At 46.0% G+C, this 24,136-nt stretch overlaps 1 protein-coding gene across 4 annotated transcripts in view; it reads right to left on the bottom strand.

The window, feature by feature from the left end:
- Positions 1-20,787, bottom strand: part of SH2B2 (SH2B adaptor protein 2) — a 34,586-nt gene extending 13,799 nt beyond the window's left edge. The window contains exons 1-3 of one of the 4 annotated variants that reach the window (XM_042442700.1): positions 20,660-20,787; positions 4,309-5,193; positions 1,206-1,307 (exon numbers count right to left, since the gene is read on the bottom strand). In XM_042442700.1, coding sequence (XP_042298634.1) covers positions 1,206-1,307; positions 4,309-5,193; positions 20,660-20,686 — 1,014 coding nt within the window. In that variant the 5' untranslated portion in view covers positions 20,687-20,787. Of the gene's footprint in view, positions 1-1,205; positions 1,308-4,308; positions 5,431-15,397; positions 15,417-19,215; positions 19,424-20,659 lie in introns of those variants that run through there. The other 3 variants (XM_042442703.1, XM_042442704.1, XM_042442699.1) reach the window with 3 other exon arrangements.
- Positions 20,788-24,136: the final 3,349 nt, after the last annotated feature.

The following is a 24,136-nucleotide window of genomic DNA, read 5'->3' on the forward strand; positions in this document are numbered from 1 at the left end:
TTAGAGATGGTGTTGAAGATATATATATATATACACACACACACACATACACACACAGAGCTTGTTGTATATATATATCGCAAGGATATAAGACAAAAAATCCTTGCAATATATATATATACAACAAAAAATCCTTAAAACTGGACAGGCAAAAGCCAGACAAATAGGGAGAAAAGCGGGATATAAATAAATAAATATTCCGCAGTTCTAGACAATCTTCATAGCAAGCAACATGGCTTCAAAATCTTCAAACATTTTCAGTCTATTTGGGCTGCATTATTAGGTAGACCTTGCTCTACAGTTGTTTTTGCTCCGAACCAGGGCTCATGAACTATCAAACCCAGATGTGGGCACATTGCGGTCCCTGGACCCTACTTTTGTGGCCTCTGAGGCCTTCCACCAGTCTCCAATGTTTAGTTGGCCTGACTGAGCCCATTAAAAGGGAACCACAGCCTGGCCTGTCTCACAGAGAAGCAGACTTGACAACAAACTGGGGGAAGGAGACAAACCAGAGAAGCTGGACGTTATTGATGAGCAAAATGCAGATGGAAAGTACGTGGCTTGTTTACTCTAGGAGGAGAGGGAGGAAATCCCACAGCCCTCCCGATGGTGCTGGATTGCAACTCTTAGCAGCCAAAGCCCTCGATAAATACTAAGAGTTGCAGTCCCCGGAGGGGCGCAGGATTGCCTCCGCGATTTCGATACTCCAAACCTACACACAGCGGGAGCAACCAGACATTGCAGACGGTGTCTTCTTGTGATGTCTGGATGCACTCTGGTGTAATATCAAGCCTGAACACATCTTCACTTTGCATTTGAGGGGGAACCTTTTCACCCACATTTGGGCAGCATTGGGAGGTCTGGGGAGATGAGGATGGATTCCAGGGACAGTTGAAGGCCACATGTGGCCACGGGTCATGCATTCCTCACCCCGTTCTAATCCCATCACACATAAGGACCCTATCTCCCTTCATGAGTCCATCAGAGCGCTAAGAAGTCCTTCTCTCAGTCCCTTTGGATGGGAACAAGAGAGACAGGGCCTTCTTGGTGGCTGCTCCCAGACTTTGAAATTCCCTACCTAGAAAAGCTTTTAAATTTCCAGTTAGCCGCCTTGCGATCAATAATAATAATAATAATAATAATATACATGCAGTTTGGAACAAGGGGTATAATTGTGGGGTGTTTTGCCAGCCAAGACACCTTACCTTCAGGACAAAAGTGTTATCTTTGTCAGGCATCTCCAGTGGCATTGTTGTGCGCACCTCGATAATGGCCGAAAGGGGGATGCTGACCTTCGCTTTCGAAGCCTGGAGGCCAGAGAGAGAGAGAGAGAGAGAGATGGTTGTGGTGGGTTTTTATAGTAGATAGATAGATAGATAGATAGATAGATAGATAGATAGATAGATACTATCACATTTTGTTCAGGAATTGGCCAAAAGTGGGAATAGGAAGGTGAACTCTGGCTCAGCCAATGCAGTTATTAAAAAATACAATCTCCCTTGCGCTCTCCAATAACACCAGGATCTTTTAATTAAAAGCATAGCACCCAGCGGGAAATAGGGGCAGTGAATACATTTCATTTCCATATTTCAGCACACAGTTGCATTCTAGCCCCTCTGACCACATTCGTTTCTTTCCCCTTTCTAAACATGGAACGTCTCTGCATGTAAAACCTCTCATTTAAAGAGAACCTACAGGTATGCGTCGGTTAATAAAGTAGCTGTGCTCCTTGCATCTTCAATAGCAAAATTTGGTACCAGAGGCAAAAAGAATAAGGATAGGTCCCCACGTCACAAAAAACAGGAGCAGTTCAATTTGGGGTATATAACAAAATCAGGCCATGGGGATGGTCTCATGCCTCACATCTCTTTCTCCATCCTCCTGGAAGCCACATGATTCTGTTCTACTTCTGTCCCGGATCCTGTTCTATTTTGAGGCTCCATTATATTTTCTCTCGTTGCACTAGTGTCAAATTGTTCTATTTTCCTTTGCACTCTGTGTGTGTATATATATATATATATATATCTACCTACCTCCTCCAAAGTAGCGGCTAAGCATCTGCATTTGGGATGTGGAATGCAAACCTCTACACATTGTCTTGTTACAGCAACTCTAGTGTTAAATGGAAACACAGCTCAACTGACCCATGACACCAAATGTAAAACCAAACAAGCAATGCATAGCACATGTCCTATGTACAACAAGCATCCGTGCGCAGTCTTGAACTGTATGCAGCTGTTGTGCATGGATGAAAATACACAACCAGTTCTCTGCTGAGATTTCAGGGAACAGTGGGTAAAGTTGTCCTCTCTCTTTTTTGACATTTAGGGATGTCTTGTAAGGTCTGTATTGGGAGAAGGTCCCCAGGTTATTCTCTTTTCTATCATCCCAAGACAAAACATATTGAATCATAGAGTTGGAACGGACCACAAATACCATCTAATCCAACCCCCTGCCATGCAAGAATACACAGTGAAAGCACCTTGAGAGATGGTTCTTTAAAGACCAACCAAGCAGGAAAATCCATCACACTCGGAGGCAGTCTATTCCACTACTCAACAGCTCTTCCACTACTCAACAGTACTGCACTTAGGGTGGAAAAATGAAACGCACAGATATAGGATGGGGGACACTTGGCTGAATTAAACTATGTGTGAAAGGAATCTGGGAGTTCAAGTAGGCCACAGGTTGAACATGAGTCAACAATGTGATGTGGCAGCCAACAAGGCCAATGCGATTTTAGGCTGCATCAATAGAATTATAGTGCCCAGATCAAGGGAAGTAATAGTGCTTCTCTATTCTGCTCTGGTCAGGCCCCATCTGAAATAGTGTGTCCAGTTCTGGGCACCACATTTTAAAAAGGATGTGGAGAAACTGGAGCGTGTCCAAAGGAGGGCGACTAAAATTGTGAAGGGTCTAGAAACCATGCCTTATGAGGAAAGACTTAGGGAGCTGGGGATGTTTAGCCTGGAGAAGAGAAGGCTAAGAGGTGATATAATAGCCTTGTTTAAATACTTGAAGGGATGTTGTATTGAGGAGGGAGCAAGCTTGTTTTCTGCTGCTCCAGAGACTAGGACCCAGAGCAATGGATGCAAGCTCCAGGAAAAGAGATTCTACCTCAACATTAGGAGGATCTTCCTGAGAGTAAGGGCTGTTCGACTGTGGAACACACTCCTTCCTTGGAGTGTACTGGAGTCTCCCTCCTTGGAAGTCTTTAAACAGAGGCTGGATGGCCATCTGTTGGGGATGCTTTGATTGAGAGTTCCTGCATGGCAGAATGGGGTTGGACTGGATGGCCCTTGTGGTCTCTTCCAACTCTACTATTCTATAATTCTATGATTCTTACACCACATAAGTTCTTCTTAATGTATAGGTTGAACCTCTTTTCTTATAACTGGACTCCACTGGTAGCTCTGAGGACAGTCTCATAATATTTAGAAAATCTAATTTAAACCCCCAGCCCCTTTTCTTCCTAGCGATAAGTGAATATGCTGGCCTAAAGACAACATGACCGCACATCTTCCCACCCTTGGGGATGAAGAAAATGTTAGGAGGGAAAGAACGGAAACACGATCTCTGGCTTGTTTGGCAACAAGAACCCTTGGCACTGCAAAAGGGGTTCGCCGGAATGGGATTTTCCATGCCCCCCCGGCTTGACAGTTATGCTGCTCTGACAGGGACAACAGATTCCCTTCGGCTCAGTTTTTGCAGCTTGCTGTGGCATGAGGAAAGGTTTCTTGTAAGCAACAGCTGAGCCTAACATACACACACACTTGAATAGTGTGTGTAAGTGTGTGCGATCTCAAAAGTGCTTGCAGACTGGTCCGTACGCTTCATGCCCAGCTGTCATGGCAGCTGGCCTGGCAAGAGTCCCCAAGAGAGCCACACCATTTCAGAAAGGAAACACGCTCCACAAAATTGGCAGCAACAAAAGCCCTGACGCTTCGGAGAGGTTTCTTTTACAGCCGGGTGGGTATGTGCGTGTGGCAAGTACACCACAAAAACAGCACAGAAACCCAATGGAGCTGGCCCATACCAAGTCACAGCTTCCCCCTGAGGCATGTCTTCCTGGACCAGGGTTCAAATCTCTGTTCAGCATTGAAAAACTACTGGATAGCCTTGGACAAATCATGCTCTTTCAGCCGTAGAGGAAGGTAATAGCAAACCCTCTCTGGAAAGAAAAAGGCAAGGAAACTCTATAATAGGGGTGCGTTAGGGTTGTCATAAGGCGTAAATGACTTGGAAGGCACAAAACAACCAAGATAACAATGCAAGTAATCTGGAAGTTTTAGCTATGAGTATCCTTACCTTGGGAGGAACATAGAACTCCAGAAGGAATCTTTCCCCTTCCATTTTCACTGCTTTCCTGAGCATCAAGCGACACTTCTGCCACTGAGAACTCCCCACACAGTTCGTATCGTCGGCCACCATGTATCGGAGGGTCCCTTCTCTCTGAATGTCCACCAGATCCACTTTGGAAGACTGTCCCTTGGAAAGCCGGAGCTTGTGAGTCCATTTCTCCCTGGAATCGTTGTGCTCCTTGTTCCCGGCAGGACACGGTTCTCTGTCGGATCTCCGGCTTTGCGTGGCTTCTGCCCCGGGCTCCGGAGAAGACCTCCTGTGCCACATCTCCTTCATACCATCCACCACGCACAGGCTCATGTTCCTCAAGGAGAAACCTTTCTTGAATTTGGGTTTCGAGTTGCTATGGACAGAGACGTCCTCTGAGCTCCGGGACTGGCCATAGGAGGAGACCTTGCGGGCCTGGACTTGCTGAGATTGACTGAGGTACCTCCCGGCGGTGACCTGGTTGTCCATGCTATCCAGGGACTCGGTGGATGTCTGCTCTTTCCTGGGCAAGAGTTCCCTCCCGTAAGGCATATGGCAGTTCTGAAGGCCCACAAAGGGCACGATGTTGTATTTGGTGGGCGAGTTGGACACAAACACCCTGTTGACCTCCAGGCTGAAGATGTCTAAGAAGTTGGCGGCAAAATGGTGGGAGAAAGACGTCTCCGCCCCGGGGGTGTCGTAGTGGGGGTTCTCCTTCAGGAACTGGCAGAACTTCTGGGCAAAGTCCACCGCAGCTGCCTGGGCATGGACCTCGCAGAATTCCCTCCAGTCGGGAAGCTGGGAGGGAGGTTCTTGGCAAACGGCATCGCCATTCATGACTGGGCCATTCCCCCGACCAGCAAACTGCCCGAAAAGAAAAGAAAGGGATGGTGAGAGACAGGCCGAAAGGACCAACAAACAACCTTCCCTCCATCCCATTTCCTCTGGACTACAATGCTGCCTAAATACCCTAAAGGCACCAGATCAATGAATTAATGGATTTTAGCTTCTGCCGTCCATCCTCTGCGCCGTGAATGACTTGCAAGAGTCACATGGGGCCACCCGGGCTATTAGGCCAACCGAGGCAGCTGCTTTGGCGGGCAGCCGATGGAGAGCGTCACTCATGCACATTTTGACTTTTAGTTAATAAATGGTTGGCAATTTAATTTATTGCTGGGTTATACCCTTTCCAGTGGCCTCAACCCACTAGTGGCACCAGATCTCAAAGCTAAGCAGAGGCAGGCCTGGCGAGGACTTGGATGGGAGACCACCAATGAATGCCAGGTGCTGTAGGCCGTATTTCAGAGGAAGAAACTGGCAAAACTACCTCTGAGGATTCCTTGCCTAAGAAAGCCCTACACACACACACACAAACACACAAAATGCTTTTATGGGGGAAACTAAAGGAGTATAGAACCTTGTATGTTCCTCTGAGATGAGGGTTGCTGAATATGTCTTAGATGGGAATTGCTCTTAAATGGGCATTGCTCAATTCCTTTTAGATGGCAATTAGTGTTTTGGAGGCAATGCCTTTACGGAGGATTTTGCACATGTCTCTGTACCCTTTTAGTAGGCCTCTGTATAGGCATTACCTCCAGGGATCCAGCAATTCCTACTTAAGCAAACACATAAAATAGTTCTTTAGTCCACTCAAGGCACCAAATCCTGTCTGATCTCGGAAGCTATGCAGGACCACCCTCATATGTATGTGGATGGGAGACCACCAAGAAATGCCAGGTTAAAGTCTTTAACCTACAAATGGTTAAAGAAATGTTCTCTCTAGGAATTTCTAGATCCTCCAGTGTGGCTTTTGGTGGACATTAAAGAGGACCAGAGATTCCTAGAGAGGAGATATTAATCCAATGCGTGAATAGTCAGACCTGCATAAGTCAAAGCCGCAAAGGTGTAGGGCTGACTGTGTTACTTAACAGGCTTTACTTTGCTCCATGTTGCTCTTCTGGAAGCTCTTGGTGGTTGAGGAAGGAAGCCAAGCCATCAGCTGGGCTTGGTTTGACTGTTCTCCGCAAGAAAGCAAACCGAAAACCCTTCAAACTTTTTATTATGGTTTGGAAAGCCTCCGAATGAGCGGGCAGCGAACAAGACACAGAGTGTTCAATGGAGAAGGCCTCTGGGTGTGTGAGGTCCAAGAAGACATCTCTTCCCACATATGGCTGTTCTTTGAAAGCCCTGTATCCTATTTATTTCTGCATCGTAGAAATAATGCAGTTTGACTCCGCTTTAAATGCCATGGCTCAATGCTATGGGATCCTGGGGTTTGTAGCTTTGTGAGAGTCAGAGTAGCCTTCTCTGGTGCCACAACAAACCACAACTCCCAGGATTACATGGCGTTGAGTCAAAGCGGCGGCAAAGTGCATTATTTCTGCAGTGCAGATGCGACCTAAATGTTCCCATTAATACAGTTTTGGCACTCTCCTAAATCACCAGTGCAAACATAGCAGGAATATCCACTGGCAAAGTTCACCAGACTAACACTATGCAACCCTATACACAAATAGCAACCCTGCACAACCCTGAGCTTCCGATGTTTGTAGGTCACCTCTAGCCAACAGACGAAGGCACACATTCTTCAGTCTTGGCAGTTTCTGCTCCAGGTAAGAGGAAAGGACTATGTGCAAATGCCTAGTTTGCTTAGTAGAACATATTTACTTAGTTAGCCTCCTCCTTCCCTCCCCAGGACTCACCCTCCGCTCTGCTCTTCATTCGATTTCCCTCTTTTTCTTTACGTAAGCTAGAAAGAATAATCCCTTCATTTTGCCTTGATCTGGGCACAGCCTCTTTCATTGTTCTGTTCCTAGTATTTTCATTGAGGCATCTTGATTCAAGGAAGCGGTGGTCTTACTATCTTCTTTTTATCAGAGAAATGCAATATAACAGAGGACCTCAGACAAAGACGCAAGAGACCGGGCAACGCTGCACTTTGTGACTGCTAAATGCCACCGGTGTCACAATGAGGCCATCTTGCGAGAGAACCCATTTTGTTTCAAGAGCAGACTAAAAAAAGGGGGGCAGGCTTTTCATTTCACAGGTTTAATGAAAGGAAGCGCTCCGTTTCCAACGCTCAGCTGCGCTTGCCATAAACCATTTTAATAAAGAGACTCTTTAGCATCCCAAGATGTGACAAGGATAAAATACCACAAAGCACACAAACCTGAGTTATCTGGCTGCCAGAACCTCGGAATGAATGGAACCAAAAGGAGGAAAGCTGGATCAATACCTTTTTGAGAACTACAGCTCCCAGTATCTCTCAAGGGATTCTGGGACCTGCAGTCCTTGAAAGGAACGGTTACAAACCCTACTCCGAAGATCGTTGATCACAACCCAGAGATGCATTTTGCTCGGGGCTTAACACTTGCTCTTCCCTAGCATGTTTTATATCATTCTATTGTATTTTAGGGATGTTTTTAGTGTTAGTTGCTTCGATCCTCTGGAGAAGAAGGATACAAATAATAATAATAATAATAATAATAATAATAATAAATGCTATTGATGTATTAGGCACATGGCCAGTATGTTTTCCTATGTAGCAAAAGACAGGCCTTACGTATAAAAAATGAAGAGTGAGGATTTGCAGTGAAGGGAGAGAACAATCCACCCTAAAACTTGCGATGAAGATAGTGTTCACGGATACATATAGGATGAGTGCTAAAACCCAAAATGCTTTCAGGGTCCTTTCCATTTTCACAGATCTCTCCCAAAACTAAATGTCAGTGCTGGAGGGGCCAAAAAACCCCACAACAACACTTCGGCTTCAACTGAGGATAACCTTCCAAAGCCCGACAAGGCAAAAACAGGGAAGCCCACAAGCCATAAATCTACTTGGAGGCTGACATGATAGAAAGAAGGATGGCAAAGTCAACCGTTTACAACGGAGCTAAGAGGTTTACAAGGTGCCCTGCTGAAGCCACGGTGGCGTCACCAACATATTGCCGGTCCAAGCGGAAGCAGCAACACGCTTTGTGGACTTTTCTACTTGTTCGACAACGGGACCAATTGCCTCGAGAAGTGGTGAGATCTTCTCCCCGGATGTCTGGATATTTTGCATTGACCAGTGGGTTGGATTAGGTGACCTACAGCATCCCTTCCAACTCTATGGTTCTATGCCACCCCATCAATATTAGCTCTGAATCCTTCCATCAGCTTAAAAAGCAGTAAATATCTATTTCACATCAATGTGATGTCAACTTGTTCTTCCTGGTGCTGAACCAAAGCTGGACTCTGACTGCCCACCCCACTCTTCTTCTCCCTCCTCCTACATCCGCTTCTGGAACTAAATGATCCTGACAGCTGAGCTCTTCCTTGTCAGATTGATTCTCCGTCAGGCAAGACACCATGCGCTGACCGGGTTACAAGCCTCTGGAGAGCAGCTCTTCCTCCTGACTAGCCCATGGAACATCTCTTTCCGTTCTTCGCTGGTTTCTCCCTTAAAATACTGCTGGATGGATGGCTTCGCACACTCAAAGTCATCGCTCTGGTGGTTGATCCAGGAGCAATGGTCAGGAACGCTGAATTTCCCCTCCTTGGGACACACATGCCTGTCAAAGCTACCCATGGGAAACTTTCAGGGCACATTTTCTGGGTCAAATCTACATAACATTCAGGGCCAAGGCAGTATTCATAGAACCAGAGTCTTAAGGGATCACGTAGGCCATCTACCAGTGCTAAAGTCCAGTCATAAGGGTGAATCAAACCTCTTATAAAATCTCCAGCAAAGGAGAGACCATTGTTGTTGCTGTTGTGTACCTTTAAGTCATTTCCAACTCATGGTGACCTTACGTTGATTATGACTATGAGTTTCCAACTCATGGTGACCTTACGTTGACCATGACTATGAGTTTCCAACTCATGGTGACCTTACGCTGACCATGACTATGAGTTTCCAACTCATGGGTTTTCTTAGCAAGATTCGTTCAGAGGAGACTTGCCTTTGCCTTCCTCTGAGGCTGAGAGAGCAAGTCTATTCCACTATTAAACAGCTTTAACTATCAAAGTTCTTCCTAACCATTGGTCATAACTGCCTTTCTTGTCCTCTTAATCTGTAGGTTCAGGTCTAATCCCTTTGAGCAGTCAAAAACATCTTCCAGGTCTGAAGATGACTCTCGTATCACCTCTCAGGTTTCTCCGAGCTAAACACATCCAGCCGTTCTTAAGTTCCCAAACCATTGATCATCTTGGGGCTTGTCTACATGGACAAAGTACGTCCTGTTTACATGGGGCAAGGTCAAAACCCTCGATCAGGTCTGGACTGTCTTCATGACACTTGCTTCCGATTCAGGCTTCCTCTATGAAGCTCGGATCTGGACAGAGCATGGCCAGTGCAAAACAGAATGGTATCATCTGTTCTGCATTCTGAATTGTGGTGTACTCCGAGGAAACATGATGAAAGCAGGAAAAGGATAGAAAACCAAGGAATGATAGTTAGCATTCCACTCCATGCGCCATGCACCAATAGGTTTCCGGCTGGTGACGAGTTAAGGAAACAAATTCTTTCGGAAAAGGAATTTTCCAAGCTCTGATTCTGTCACACACGATGAGGGACAGAAACGCGCGCATACGCACAACCTGCTTCCTTCACTCATGCGCAATTTCTTTCATCTTCACGATGCGTGGAGGGAAGACAGATGCAAAGCGACGGCCACAGAGTCATGATGCCAAGCCTGCTGGCCACAGAGGTGGAACAGGCCACCAAGGAGGCAGTCAATACGGAGACCAAGAGCGCTGCCACTATAACCCCTCCCTGGCATGCCGACATGGCAGTGGGGCACTTTGGTTTCTGAATCTTTTCATTGTGACAAATGTGACAGCTCTTCAAAGGCATGAATCAAGCAGGGCATATAGTATGTGTGTGTGTGTGAGGAAAGACACTGGAAATGCAGATCTGGATTATTAGCACTAGGCCCAAGAGAAGATTTTGATTCTTTCATCCACTTCCAACCAAAATAGGCTTCAAATGAGAGCCCTTGCATGCCAAAAGGGTTATACCCTATTCAGCAAGCCAAAACTGGAGAGGGAATAGATCATGTTGTTGTTGTTGCTGCTGCTGTGTGCCTTCGGGTCACTTCTGACGTACGGCGACCCTCAGGTGAATCGATTGTGGAGTTTCCTTGGCAGAATTTACTCAGAGCGGATTTGCCTTTGCTTTCCTCTAAGGCTGAGAGAGTGTGACTTATCCAAAGTCCACTGGTTTCTGTGGCCAAGTTCTCACCAGGGCTGTAGTCCAACTTTCAAACCCCTAAACCACCCTGGCTCTCTCTCTATGCTGCGGACGTATTCTGGGCAAAACTTTTGCATGGCATTTTGGCACAGAAAACATCACTCTAGATGCAGAAAATAATACACTACTATAAGATGCACCCCCCTCCCCAGGACCATATATACTATTCAATTAACCTGCCTTCCCAGATTGCAAAGGTTCTTCTGGACATATGGGACACTCACTTCTATATAGGGAATAGATTAGGGCCCCCAAAAAAGATGGGTGGAAGAGGTGAAAGACGTGGGAGGAGAAAAGAGGACTGAAGCCAAGGGGCTCTTTTTGTAAAGCCCCTTCTTCCGAAGCGAATTATCCCTGTTGCCATAGTTCTCCGGGGCCTTTGGTGGCAATTCATGGCTCTTGCCTTTTCACATCACGGTCTGCAGTTTGCTTCCAGTCAAACAGTCCTTTCTCTGTTGCTTCCCAAGCTTGGGACTCCTTTGTGTCTCAGATTCTAATGAATTATTTGCACTCCAAAGAAGTCAGTCTGGCCTCTCTTCCTGCAAACCTCCCCAGCTCCAAGGCAGCTTCTCAAATGGGAACATTTTGAAACCCTCCCCAGCCATGCAAGTCCTGGCCTGCCATCGTGACAGTCCCTATAGCAAAACCCACGAGAGGAATCTCCAAATGCAAGCAACTGTGTAGACAGACAGATCTCATTCCTAACAGGGAATGCATCTGAGGAAGTAGACCTAGGTCTACGAAAGCTCCTTCTTTCTTTCAGATGGTCTCAAAGGGGCTACACTTTGCATCTCTGCTAGGAGCGGGTCTTTTGTAATGCTAATAGCTCTTGCCATTCTTGCTATCAAGGCTAAGCCATTTTGTATTACAGCAGGAAATAGCACAGAACAATTCAGCGTTATTGGGAAAACCAACTTCGCTGTTGCTATGCGCCTTCGCGTCATCTGCAACTTATGGCGACTCTGTGACGGGGTTTTCTTGGCAGGATTTGTTCAGAGGAGGTTTGCCGCTGGCTTCCTTTGAGGCTGAGAGAGTGTGACTTGCCCAGGATGGGTTTCATGGCCGAGCGGAGAATCAAACCCTTGTCCCTAGAGTCATAATCCAATACTGAAACCACTCCACCATGCTATCTATGAAGACTAAATAAGGCAAGATACTCAACAATTGAAATAGCAAGATGTTTATGGCTATAAATGCCATCACTTGCACCTTGAATTCAGATCCAACATATATGAGTTGATCCAATAAGGTAAGGGAGGTGTGTGCACCTTCCCTTGTCTACGCATCATGATCCCATGAATTTTGCAGGGGTTTCTTAGGCAGGGACTCAGAGGTGGTTTTGCCAGTTCCTATCTCTGAAACAGAGCCCACAGCAACTGGTATTCATTGGTGGTCTCTCACCCATGAACTAACCAGGGTTGATGCTGCTTAGCTTCTAAGATGAGGCACGATCTGGTACCTTAAGGGTATGTAGTCCCCGGTAAGGCATCCATCCCACCAAAACTATCCAATACAAACAATCATTCATTTGGGAGACAGCATGCTAACTGAATAGAGCAGATTTTACTTCTCTGCCCGCTTAGAAATGCCATTCAAGGAGCCAGAAATACCACCAGTGTTTATCTCCGGCCAAACACCCCTTTCTTCTCACTTTCCGACGATGGGAACAGAACCCTTTTAAAAAGGCAAATAATGGAGGTCTATAGGAAATAATATAAATAGCACAGCCGGCTGTCTGCCTGTGTTCCCTGCTCTTGCAGCCAGTCATGTTGTGCTCGCTTTCTCCTTCTTACAGCAAAAATGCCACTAAATAGCAGTATTATCGCTCCCCCCAGAATGGCCAAAGCCACCCTCCCACGAAATGCCAGCCTTTGACTCTTTGCCCAGAGTGGTGGAAGGCTTTTTTTTGCCTGTCATTCAAGGCTTAGGAAACATTTGTCCAGGGAGTCACGAAAAATCGTCTGGGCTCATTCTTTATCCGCCGCCCTATTAGGAATCCGTCCAGCCTTTGCGATGGCTGCCTTGAAGTTGTTCTGTTTCTTCCATGCCTCCACAGGCCCCTTACTTTGCAAAAAGCCATTGTTGTTGCCCACCTTCAAGTCATTTCCGACTTATGGCAACCCTAAGGGTTTTCTTGGCAGGGTTTGCTCCAAGGGGGTTTGTCATTGCCTTGCCATGGCTAAGCTTGAATTCAAACCCAGGCCTCTAGAGTCACAGTCCAACACTCAAACCACAACACCATGCTGGCATCCCACACACACAGCAAAATCAGTGTGGTATAGTGGTCTGAGCACTGGATTACGACCAGAGTTCGAATCCCAGCTCGGCCCTGGAAACCCGCTGGGTGACCCTGGGCAAGTCACACTCTCTCCGCCTCAGAGGATGGCCATGCCAAACACTCCCTGAAGAAACCTGCCAGTGATAGGATTGCCTTAGGGTTGCCATAGGGTTGCCAGAAGTCAGAAATGACTTGAAGGCACACAACAGCAACGACAACAACAAACTGCCAACCACAGCATTTCATAGGATGGAACCATGGCAAGTTAAAGTGGAAGCATCAAACTATAATTCTGTAATGTGAATAGGCCTCAAGACTGGTAAGATGGAAAGCTGAGTCCTCAGACATGGAACCAACTAAAACATCTTGCAAAGTTTATACACACCTTATTTCTCCTATTAGCTGGGAAGGTTAGTATGGTCAGAGGTTCAGTAGGGTCATCCCTGGCTTCTGAAACCTCACTCCAGGAAAAACAAGACCCTTTGTGTCAGGATTTACATGCCATGTCGAGAACACTAGAATGCCCAAGGAATTTGAGGTGAGCCTGTCGCCATTACGGCACGGCCGCTTTAGTAATATCAAAGCTGAGAAGCTCAATCCCATCCAGCATGTCAGCTGCCAGGTTGTTCCATTTGGCTGCTAATTACTTTCAGCAGCAAATTAAACAAGACACCTTGCAGGAAATCCCCAAGATCTCCGAAAGCACGCACTGCTACTACACCCAGGAGAAAGAGCGCACTCGCGCAAGGGGATCACACTACAGCGCTGCCATGCAATCCCCTCTCCTTTATCGATTTGACCTCAAACGCTCTTCTTCGGTTTGGTGGCGCTGGGCTCGCCTTCAAATGACATCTATGCAAAATATGCCAAACGGGACACAGAATCACGGAGCTGGAAGAGACTCCAAGGGCCATCCAGTCCACCCCATTCTGCCATGCAGGAAAACACAATCGAAGCAACCCAAGAGATGGCCATCCAGCCTCTGTTTAAAGACCTCCAAGGAAGAAGACTCTGAGACCACATCTTCCACTGTTGAACAGCTCTTACTATCAGGACGTTCTTCTTAATGTTGAGATGGAATCTCTTGTCCTGTAGTTGCATCCTTGTCCTATTCTCTGGAGCAGCAGAAAACAAGCTTGCTCCACCCTCAATGTGACACCCCTTCAAAAATTTAAACAGGGATATCATGTCACCTCTTAACCGTCCCTTCTCCATGCTAAACATTCCCAGTTCTCTACGTCTCTTCTCATAGGGCTTCATGGTTTCTAGAGTCTTCACCATTCTGTTCATCCTTTTTGAATTGTGGTGTCCAATACTGGACACAGGAGTCCAGGTGAGGCCTGACCAAAGCGAAATAGAGTTCTGCTTTAGGGTCGCCTTCAGTCGGAAACGATGGGAAAACACACAACACACAAGCAACCTGTATTTAGTTTTAACTCAGATCTTTGGGTCCCCTATTGGAAGGTGGGATGGATAGATGGATGGATGGATGGATGGATGGGACAGACAGATGATAAAGATGGTAAAGATGGGATATGTAGCTAGATAGATGATGGCTAGATAAACAAATAGTTCTTTGTGGGGTTTTCGGGCTCTGTGGCCATGTTCTAGAAGAGTTTCTTCCTGATGTTTCACCAGCATCTGTGGCTAGCATAGAAGAGAGTTGGGCACTGTGTGAGCCTGGGTAGGGAGGAGTGATTTCCATGTTAATCTGTGTATTGTTCTGTTGTTGAAATCACTCCTCCCAACCCAGGGTCACACAGTGTGTATATATATATACGTTTCGCCAGCATCTGTGGCTGGCATCCCAGAGAATGTGGCATGGAAGGGAGTGGGGTACCCCCTCACTTCCATGCCAGCATTCTCTGAGGATGCCAGCCACAGATGCTGGCGAAACGTCAGGAAGAAACTCTTCTAGAACATGGCCACATAGTCCGAAAAACCCACAAAAAATCTATGGATGCCAAACGCGAAAGCCTTAGACTTCACAGGTTAAACAAATGTTATAATTTATTATTTCCTACCTAAAAGGGTGGCCCTGTAAACCTTCCTGGGGCCACATCCCTGGGTTGCACTTGGACCACATCCTCATGATGGAAGATGGTGGCTGCTACAAACTATTTGCTCCTAGGGAAACAAGCCCAAAGCTATGCATGGTTCTTCTACCTTTGGCACATGTGTGCAAAGCGCACAGAGAGGCCTACACCACCCACAAGCGGATGCACACACACTCTCTCGCCCACACAACTGCACACCCCTTTGCAAATCTGTCCTCTGCATCTTCCAGATAGCCATTTTTGCTAGTCAATAAATAATTCAGCAGGATGCGGTTGGGAAGCAAGGAAGCAATGCGGAGGCGAGAGGGTGAAGGGACAGGTCAGTGGGATGCTTCCTTGCCTCCAAAGGGACCACAAAGGGTCATCCAGTCCAACCCAGTGCCATAAAGGAATACACAGCTAAATCAGTTTTGAAAAATCACACACACACACACACACACACCAAGCTCTATTTAAAGACCTCCAAAGACGTCCACCACACTCCAAGGCACTGTTAAACACCTCTTAAAGTAGTTTCCCCAAACATTTAGGTGGAATTGCAACCCAGGCGCAGTGGTTTGAGCGTTCGACTACGACTTTGAAGACCAAGGTTCAATTCCCAGCTCTGCCATGAAACCCACTGGGTGAGAATGGGCAAGTCACACTCTCTCAGCCTCAGGGCAAGCCTCCTCTGAACAAACGGTGTCATGAAACCCCCATAATGGGGTTGCCTTAGAGCCACCTTGACTTGAAGGCGCACAGCCACATGACATTAAATTGCCAGCCATTTCCGACATGTTATGCGTTGCTGATGGATGTCACTGTACATTTCCGCAGCGTCCATGAGTGCCTCTCTCAATCGGCCGGCTGCCGACGCAGCTGCCTCGGTCTCTCTAAACAGGCTCCACGTGACTTTTGCAAATCATTCACCGGCGCAGAGGATGGACAGCAAAAGCCAAATCCATCGATCGGAAAGGAAAGGCCCTTCGCAACCTCTCCGGCCTGGTTTGCGAAGAGTGCGCCAGCTGCATTGGCAAGGCGCGAACATCACGCAGCCCCAGATGTGGGCCACCGTCTCCTGCCTCGCACCTGATGCCTGCCCACGCAGATGTGGGCACAGAAGAACCTGGGGGGAAACAGATAGAAACCCTCCTCCTTTGGGAGAGACGAGCGCTACGCTAAAAATGATGTTCTGTGCATGAATGACATCTCAACGCAAGCTGTGGGAGCACCTCCTTCCCCACATCCGCCACATACGACAATCGCAAGCAGAGAGGGGGAGCAAACCACCAACAAAACGCCACCCTCAGAAGGCGAAAAGAAGAGCCTCTGGAAACCACACCGGAGGCTGGAGAGGAAGGAGAGGAAAAGCAAATGGTTTCCCTGCCAAATGTCGGCATGTCTTACCTGCGCACATGTGCTGACAATGCACAGGGATGCACACACCTTGGCAACCCTCAGGAAAGCAAGTCTATATAGGCTGGATAACAACAGCAACAACAAACACACACACACACACACACACACACATTATCAGCAGGGTCTCTGAATCCCCACCAAAGGCTAAGAATATATATAGACATGCAAATATGTATATGTGTGATTCGATAGATAGATAGATAGATAGATAGATAGATAGATAGATGTGTGATTCGACAGACAGACTGAGACACATATATGTACACACACACATACACACACACATTCTCAGAAGCATCTATGAATCGCCCACCAAAGATTAAGAATATATAGACATGCAAACATGTATATGTGTGATGATTCTATCTATTTACACACTACACACACACATACACACACATATGTATACACACACACACATACATTCTCAGCAGGGTCTATGAATCGCCCACTAAAGATTAAGAATATAAGACACGCAAACATGTATATGTGTGATTATATATATAGTTAAAAGGGAACTCTCTCTCTATATGTGTATGTATGTATGTATTTGTGTGTGTGTGTGTGTGTGTGCTTATGTCTGTGTATGTATGTCTGTGTGTGTATATGTAGAAATTTCCCCTTTAACTAAGCTGTCAAGTCATGTCTGACTGTAGGGAACTGTGTGTGTGTGTGTGTGTGTGTATCTATATCTATAGATATGTGTGTGTATAATATACACACACACACACATCAATGTGTATATGTGTATATAGACATATAGATGTAGAGAAATGCTACAGATACAAACACACATAACTACACATGCCCCACCATCCCCAAAATACTGCTACTCATATTCATATTCATACACACATATGCATAGATGATGATGATGATGATGATGATGATGATGATGATGGCAGTGGAGATGGTCCTGACCTGCAATAAATATCTCACTCTCTGTCTATATTGGGATGTAACCCCTTCCATTTAGGTCTTCACAAACACACACACACACACACACACACACACACACACCCTTTCCAAAATAATCATTATTATGGTGGTACTAAGAGTGGTAATAATAATATTAATAATACCACGATTATATACTGGCGGCTTTGAACTTGGAACCGACGGAATGATTGCCAAAAATGACACATGTTCACATAATAATAATAATAATAATAATGATGATGATCATGTGTGTCATAATAATATTATAATAATAATATTATTACCACAACTCTTATATCGTGGGGGCTGTGAACTTGAGGTCTATGGAATGAGTGTCAAAAATGACACATGTGCACACACAATAGTAATGGTAATTATTATTATGATACTATTACTATTGTGTGTGCATGTGTGTCATTTTTATTATTAATAAAATTATTATTATTATGATACACACTTATAACTATGTTATTAATAAAAATAACAAAAATGACACACATGCACACAATAATAATAATGCATGTGTCATAATAATAATTTCATTAATAATAAAAATAATAAAAATAACACATGCATACAACAACAATAATAATGGGTGTAATAATAATAATTTTATTAATAATAATAATAAAAATTACACACATGCACACACAACAACAACAATAATGTGTGTGTCATAATAATTTTTTATTATTATTTTATTAGGACACACCAAATACTAAAACATAGACAGACTTTACATACAATGAAAATAATAATATTATTTTATTAATCATAAAAATATGAAAAATGACACACACACAACAACAACAACAATGTGTGTGTAATAATAATAATAATAATAATAATAATAATAATACTGCTATTGCATAGTAGGGGGCTGTGAACTTGGGGGGTCTATGGAATGAGTGTCAAAAGTGACACATGCACACACAATAACAATCATGTGTGTGTATATCATAATAATATTAAAAGAATGACACATAATAACACACAAACACATAATAATTATTATATGTGTGTGTGTGTGTGTGTGTGTTATTTTTGACACTCATTCCATGGACCCCATGTTCAGAGCCCCCACTATATAGTAGCAATAGTACTACTACTAGTAGTAATGATAGTAATAAATAATAGTAATAATTGTAATAGTAATAATAGTAATGGGGAACAACAGCAAATCAACAATTAACAACATCCATTAAAACACTTTCCTTGAATATACATACATACATATATATGTACACACACTGTACACAAACATACACACACACACACATTGAAACATATGCCTATATCCCTGGTGTGGGTTTTGGTTGTATCTTGGATGCTGGGATTTTGCTGTTCTTAATAAAGGACTATAAATAAATGTTAAAGGACTAACTAACTAAATATAGAGGACTATAGTAAATATTGATCTCTCCCTCTCTATAGATAGATAGATATTTGCATATATTGGGATGTGACCCATATAGCTCTACTCTCCCCATTTGTCCTCTTCCCAGCCCAGTAGCCTCCCACTCCAGACCAGTGAGGGAACTAGGGATGTGAAGCATGTGATGGAGGAGGGAGACCCGTGTTCTCCCCAGGAGCCCATCCACACGCACACACCAGACACGTGTCTCCCACAACTGGGGGGGGGACCCCATTTATGAAAGAAGCATGCCATGGGGGATTCCCATTTCATCCCAAAGCAGGGGAAGCCAGTGGACGCCAGTGGACAATAGACGCGTGTCTATGCAGCCACAGACACGTGTACACGCGATCACACGTTACCCAAAGGAGTAAGGACAAAAAACCCTCTTTTCCCTGGTTCACCCTCAAGAGGGAGGTGGAGAAGGTTTTGGCAAGAAGAGAGAGAGAAAGACAGAGAGAGAGGGAAAGAAAGATGGATGGAAGGAAGGAAGGAAGGAAGAGAGGAAAGAGGGAGGCGTCAGTGTCTCCATTGAGCCAAACAACCGGGGTAGGCAGGGATGGCTTACCGGGCTTGGAGGGCTCTCCGGGGCTGCAGGGAAGGGGGCTGGCAGGAGCAGGGACCCTCAGCCCCCCAGCGAAGGAGGGAAGGAGGGAAAGGAGGAGGGGAGGAAGGGGCTGCTCCTCCTCTGCCTCTGCTGCTCTCTCTCCCTCTCTCTCTCCGCCCCTTCGCCTGGCGGCTTTAAAGGGCCCCAAGGAAGGGAAGGAGGGAAGGAAAAGAGAAGCAGGAAGGAAGGAGGGAGGGAGGGAGCGGAAGAAAGGAAACACAAGAAGGAAGGAAGAGAAAGGGAGGGAGGGAGGAAACAAGGGAGGGAGCAGAAAGAAACATAAGAAGGAAGGAAGAGAAAGGGAGGGAGGGAGGAAACAAGGGAGGAAGGGAAGAGGAAGCAGAAAGGAAGGAGGGAGGGAGCAGAAAGAAGGAAGGAAACACAAGAAGGAAGGAAGAGAAAAGGAGGGAGGGAAGAGGAAGCAGAAGGAAAGGAAAAGGGAAGGCAATGGAGGAAAGAAGAGGACGGAAGGGGAGGGGAGAGAGAGGAGAGAAGGGGAGGGCAGGGAGAGAGGGGAAAAAGGAAAGGATGGAAGAAATGGGAAAACGAGAAAGAAGGAAGGGAGACGGAGGAAGGAAGAGAAGAGAAAGGAGGAATAAGTTGGGAGGAAACAGAATCGAAAAGGGAAGGAAGAGAAGGGAGGGGAAGGGGAGAGGAAACAAGGAAGGAAGGAAAGGGAGACAGGGAGGGAGGAAAGAAGAGAAGAGAAAAGAGAAGGGAGGGAGGGAGAAAATAGGAGGAAGGGGGAAAGGAAGGAAGGAAGAAGGGCAGAGAAGGGAGGAAACAACGAAGGAAGGGAAGAGAAGGAAGAGAAGGAAGGATAAGAAAAGAGGAAGGGAGAGAAAGGGAGGGAGGCAACAGAAAGAAGGGAAGGGACTTGTCTCTTTTCATTGGAGTTTATCCCACGGGAGGAATTTCTCTTAATGTTGAATGAAACGAAAGTGGGGCCAGAACGCATTCATGTGAATTCACTAGTTCAGCCAATTTACGTGAATTTGAATTGCGTTCGAACTGGCTCCCCGTTGCCCGAAAATAGCTTGCCATTGCCCGAAATTGTGTGTGGTAGTCTATCACACAATAAGGTGAAACCCCATGATTGCGTTTGGATTGCCATTGGATCATACTTCCAATTTCCCTTGTCTGATAAACTCCATTGCGTGGCCAAAGCTAGACAGCCTCGCTTTGGTCCTCTTGGCCTCCAAGGGGATTTCAGGCTTGATCTGCTCAAGGACCCATTGGTTGGTCTTCTTGGCTGTCCATGGTACCCCCAACACTCTTCTCCAGCCCCACATCTCCAATGCATCAGTTTTCTTCATAAGTATAGGCTTTCTTCACTGTCCAGTTCTCACATCCGTACATGGCGATTGTGACATCCAGTCCAACTCTTTGCTGTCGGGAGGCTTACCTTGAGATGTGCAGGGCAGGCAAACATAGTTTATGTTTGATGACACCTTGGTATTTCCTTCCACCATCTGCCAACCGAGGCAGCCGCCTCACTGGGCCTCATGGAAGGGCCATGTTCCATGTGACATTATAAATGTTGGCTCAGATCCTATCCCAGGGTTGAGTAGCCGACTCGGTTTCTGTAGGCAGAGTTATGTATTAATGGTGCATTGCAACCGTTGCATCATGTGTCACTGAATACACCAGAAAACACACCGCAGGAAGGTTTCACAGCAAACGCAGAACAAATAGCAGGGAGAAACTGACAATATAATGAGCTATATTACAATAGTGCACCAAAGGAATGACACCACAACTCTACCATAAATACAGTGATCATATACACTCATCCCTCCATATTTCTGGCTTTGATATTTATGGCTTTGATTAATATGTTCTCTCTCTCTGAATATCTAGATCCTCCAGTGCAACTCTGTGGTCAACCTTAACTAAAAGTTGCACTGAAAGACCTAGAGATCCCTAGAGAGAATACTCTACTAGGCCTTTGTAGCTCCTCCAGGGCAGTCCTATGGTCAGTGTCTGTTGGACGTTGACCACAGAGTTGCGCTGGAGGTGTCCTCTCAGGTAAAACCATGGTGTTTTTGCTATTTGCGGTTTTTCCATATTCACGGGGGGCTTGTGCCCCTAACCCTAGCCAACATGGAGGCACAAGTGTATTTATCTGTAAGTGACCACATTACAGTAATGTGTTTCCTTCTGCAAACTGAGTACACAGCACCATGTGCCTCCAAAAGCACCTGCTCGCCCATGTGCACAGTGTTGCCATGTGCACAACTCCTCTTTTGCCACATGGGACTGAAAAGCTCAAGACAACAGTGTCTCTCCCATAGGGTCACTTATCCAGGTGTCAAACTCCAACGTGGCTCCACTTCCGTTCTGCGCTGTTCTCCTTGGGACCAGCCAAGAAACCTCTGGCTTGGTTGACCGACTCGGAGAGAAGGCCTCGGCGTTCGCCCCTTTCCCCTCGCCAGTGTTTCCATTTCCGATCGATTTGTCGTTTCTGATGATTCCACGCTACCTCCTCCTTTGCTGACAAGTCAAAGAAATCTGACCCTCCAGCCGTCCATAAAGAAAGAAAGCAAGCAAGAGAGAGAGAGAGAGATTGAGAGAGAGGAAGAATCTTGCACCGCAAGGCAATTCTCTCTGCATCCGACCCACCGCCTGAATGTGCATATTCTCACCACAGTTGAATATGCTGAGGCTTTTTACAAAGTGGCGTTCCAGTTTGCATGCCATGCAGAGAGAGGCAGAAGCACCATTGGGCATCTGACCATTGGGCAAGCACCCTGCCATTCTTCCCTAGCCTGGCCTACTTTGCAAGGTTGTTGTCAGGAGGAAATAAGCCATGGATGACACTCAAGGTTCACTGGACCAAAGGCAGGATATGAATACACTGCTCCCTCCACATTCGCTGGGGTTAGGGGTAAAGGACCCCCGTGAATGTGGGAAACACTGTTCTTTTTACTGGAAAGAACAGCTCTCTAGGAATCTCCAGGTCCTCCAATGCAACTCTGTGGTCAACATCTGCCAGAAGCTGATCATAGAATCATGCTGGAGGACCTAGAAATGCCTAGAGAAGGGTTTGCTCTAGGAAGACTAGGTTCTCCAACACAACTCTATGGCCAAATTCCAGCAGAATTACCCGGGTGGATTTAGTAGTTCCTAGAGAGACCATATTAAGCAAAGCTGGAAATAATCAAAGCCACAAAGTCAAAGCCATCAAACGTGGAGCAGCAAAAACACAGATCGGTTTTTCAGCAACACCTTCCGAGGCCTCAAAGCACACCTTAATCCCGTGCGATAGCTTCCTGAACGGCAATACACTTGTTGGAAACAAACAGCAAAAGGCAGGCCTTCCGACATTTCACCGGCGAAAACCTGGACGCAAGAGGCTGCCATTTTTAAAATGAGGATTTGTGGACTGAGTTTGGGAAAGTGAGACTTCACTCTGTCCTCTCTGCTCCCCGCTGACTGCAAACTACATTTGAAAATGCGTCTGAGGAAGTAGACAGAAGTCTATGGCAGTTCATGCTGCCAATTTCTTTCTTTAACTGAAAGGTGCTACAAGATCTCTCTGCGGAGTAAGCTTGCAGCAGTTGAAGCATGGCGAGGACAAAGGGGGAAAGTGGGAGGAGGAGAGAGAAACCGGGACGTTTTAAAAGCAGCCGAGAAAATGGGACGGCAGAGGAATAATGCCAAACCAGGACAGCATGAAAGAGCAGTTTGGAAAAGTCTTTGCATTTCCTGCTCTTATCAGAGCACTCCATGCTCTCTGCAGCATCTCTGGTTCTGGCCTTTGCTCAGGGCAGGCGATCGATAGAAGCGCAGAGAAACCCTTAATGAAATCTCCAGCTAAGAGCCTATTGATTGTTCCACTCTTTTCTTTTTAAAATGTATATGAATGGGAAAGGGAGCCTTGGGCGGGCGGAGGAGGAGGAGGCGGCGGCGATGGGAGAGAAGGATCAATGGCCGCGCATCATGGCAAGGGCTACCCGACGGAAGTTGCATTGCAGAGGGCAGCGCCCTTTGGAAGAAGCAGAACCAACTCTCTTGAGATATCACTGGCCCTGGCTTTCCTTTTTCTGTTTTCCCCATCAGTTCTTACGTTGGTTTTGGTTCCTCAAAACGAATCGTCTAACAAAGCAAGAAAACAGCCTGAAGAAAGCTTCGTCCAAAAGTAATAACTGGGTTCATTGCACTGAAAAAACAACAACATTAACCGTCACTTCTTGATACGGCGAAACAAATGTTTTTTAGGCCCCGAGTGTAACGTTCTCCTTCTAGTTGGCCCAGTGTTAAAGGAAACCCAATGGATCAATGGCCGCATCCGCACTGCAGAAATAATGCAGTTCGGTGCCACTTTTAACCGCCCTGGCACCATGCAATGGATTTTGTTGTGGCACCAGAGCTCTCTGACCGGGAAGGCAAAATACCTCACAAAACTACAAATCCAGTTGTTCCATAGCATGGAGCCATGGAGGTTAAAGTGATATCGAACTGCTTTATTTCTGCAGTACGGATAAGGCCACAGGCCTCTGCTGACCGGCATAAAGTGCTTTTGAGAAAAATAGTCTGGTGTGGTGGTTCAAGCCCTGGACTACGACTCTGGAGACCAGGATTTGAATCCCTGCTCAGCCATCTAAACCCACTGCTTTCCTTAGGCAAGTCACACTCTCTCAGCCTCAGAGGGAGGCATGGCAAAAAACAACACAACCATCTGATCAAACCTTGCCAGGAAAACCCTGTGATCGGTTTGCCTTAGGGTCACCATAGGTCAGAAATGACTTGAAGGCACACAATTTGGAAACTGAATGTTCATTTGCGCAGGCAGACGCTGTTGTTTGGCATCAAGCTGTGCTTTGCAACCTAGAAAAACTAAGCTGTGCTTTGAGACCCCAGAACTGTTTCATGGAATAAA

The sequence above is a fragment of the Sceloporus undulatus genome, chromosome 11 (genome assembly GCF_019175285.1).
Source record: "Sceloporus undulatus isolate JIND9_A2432 ecotype Alabama chromosome 11, SceUnd_v1.1, whole genome shotgun sequence".
Lineage (NCBI taxonomy): Eukaryota > Metazoa > Chordata > Lepidosauria > Squamata > Phrynosomatidae > Sceloporus > Sceloporus undulatus.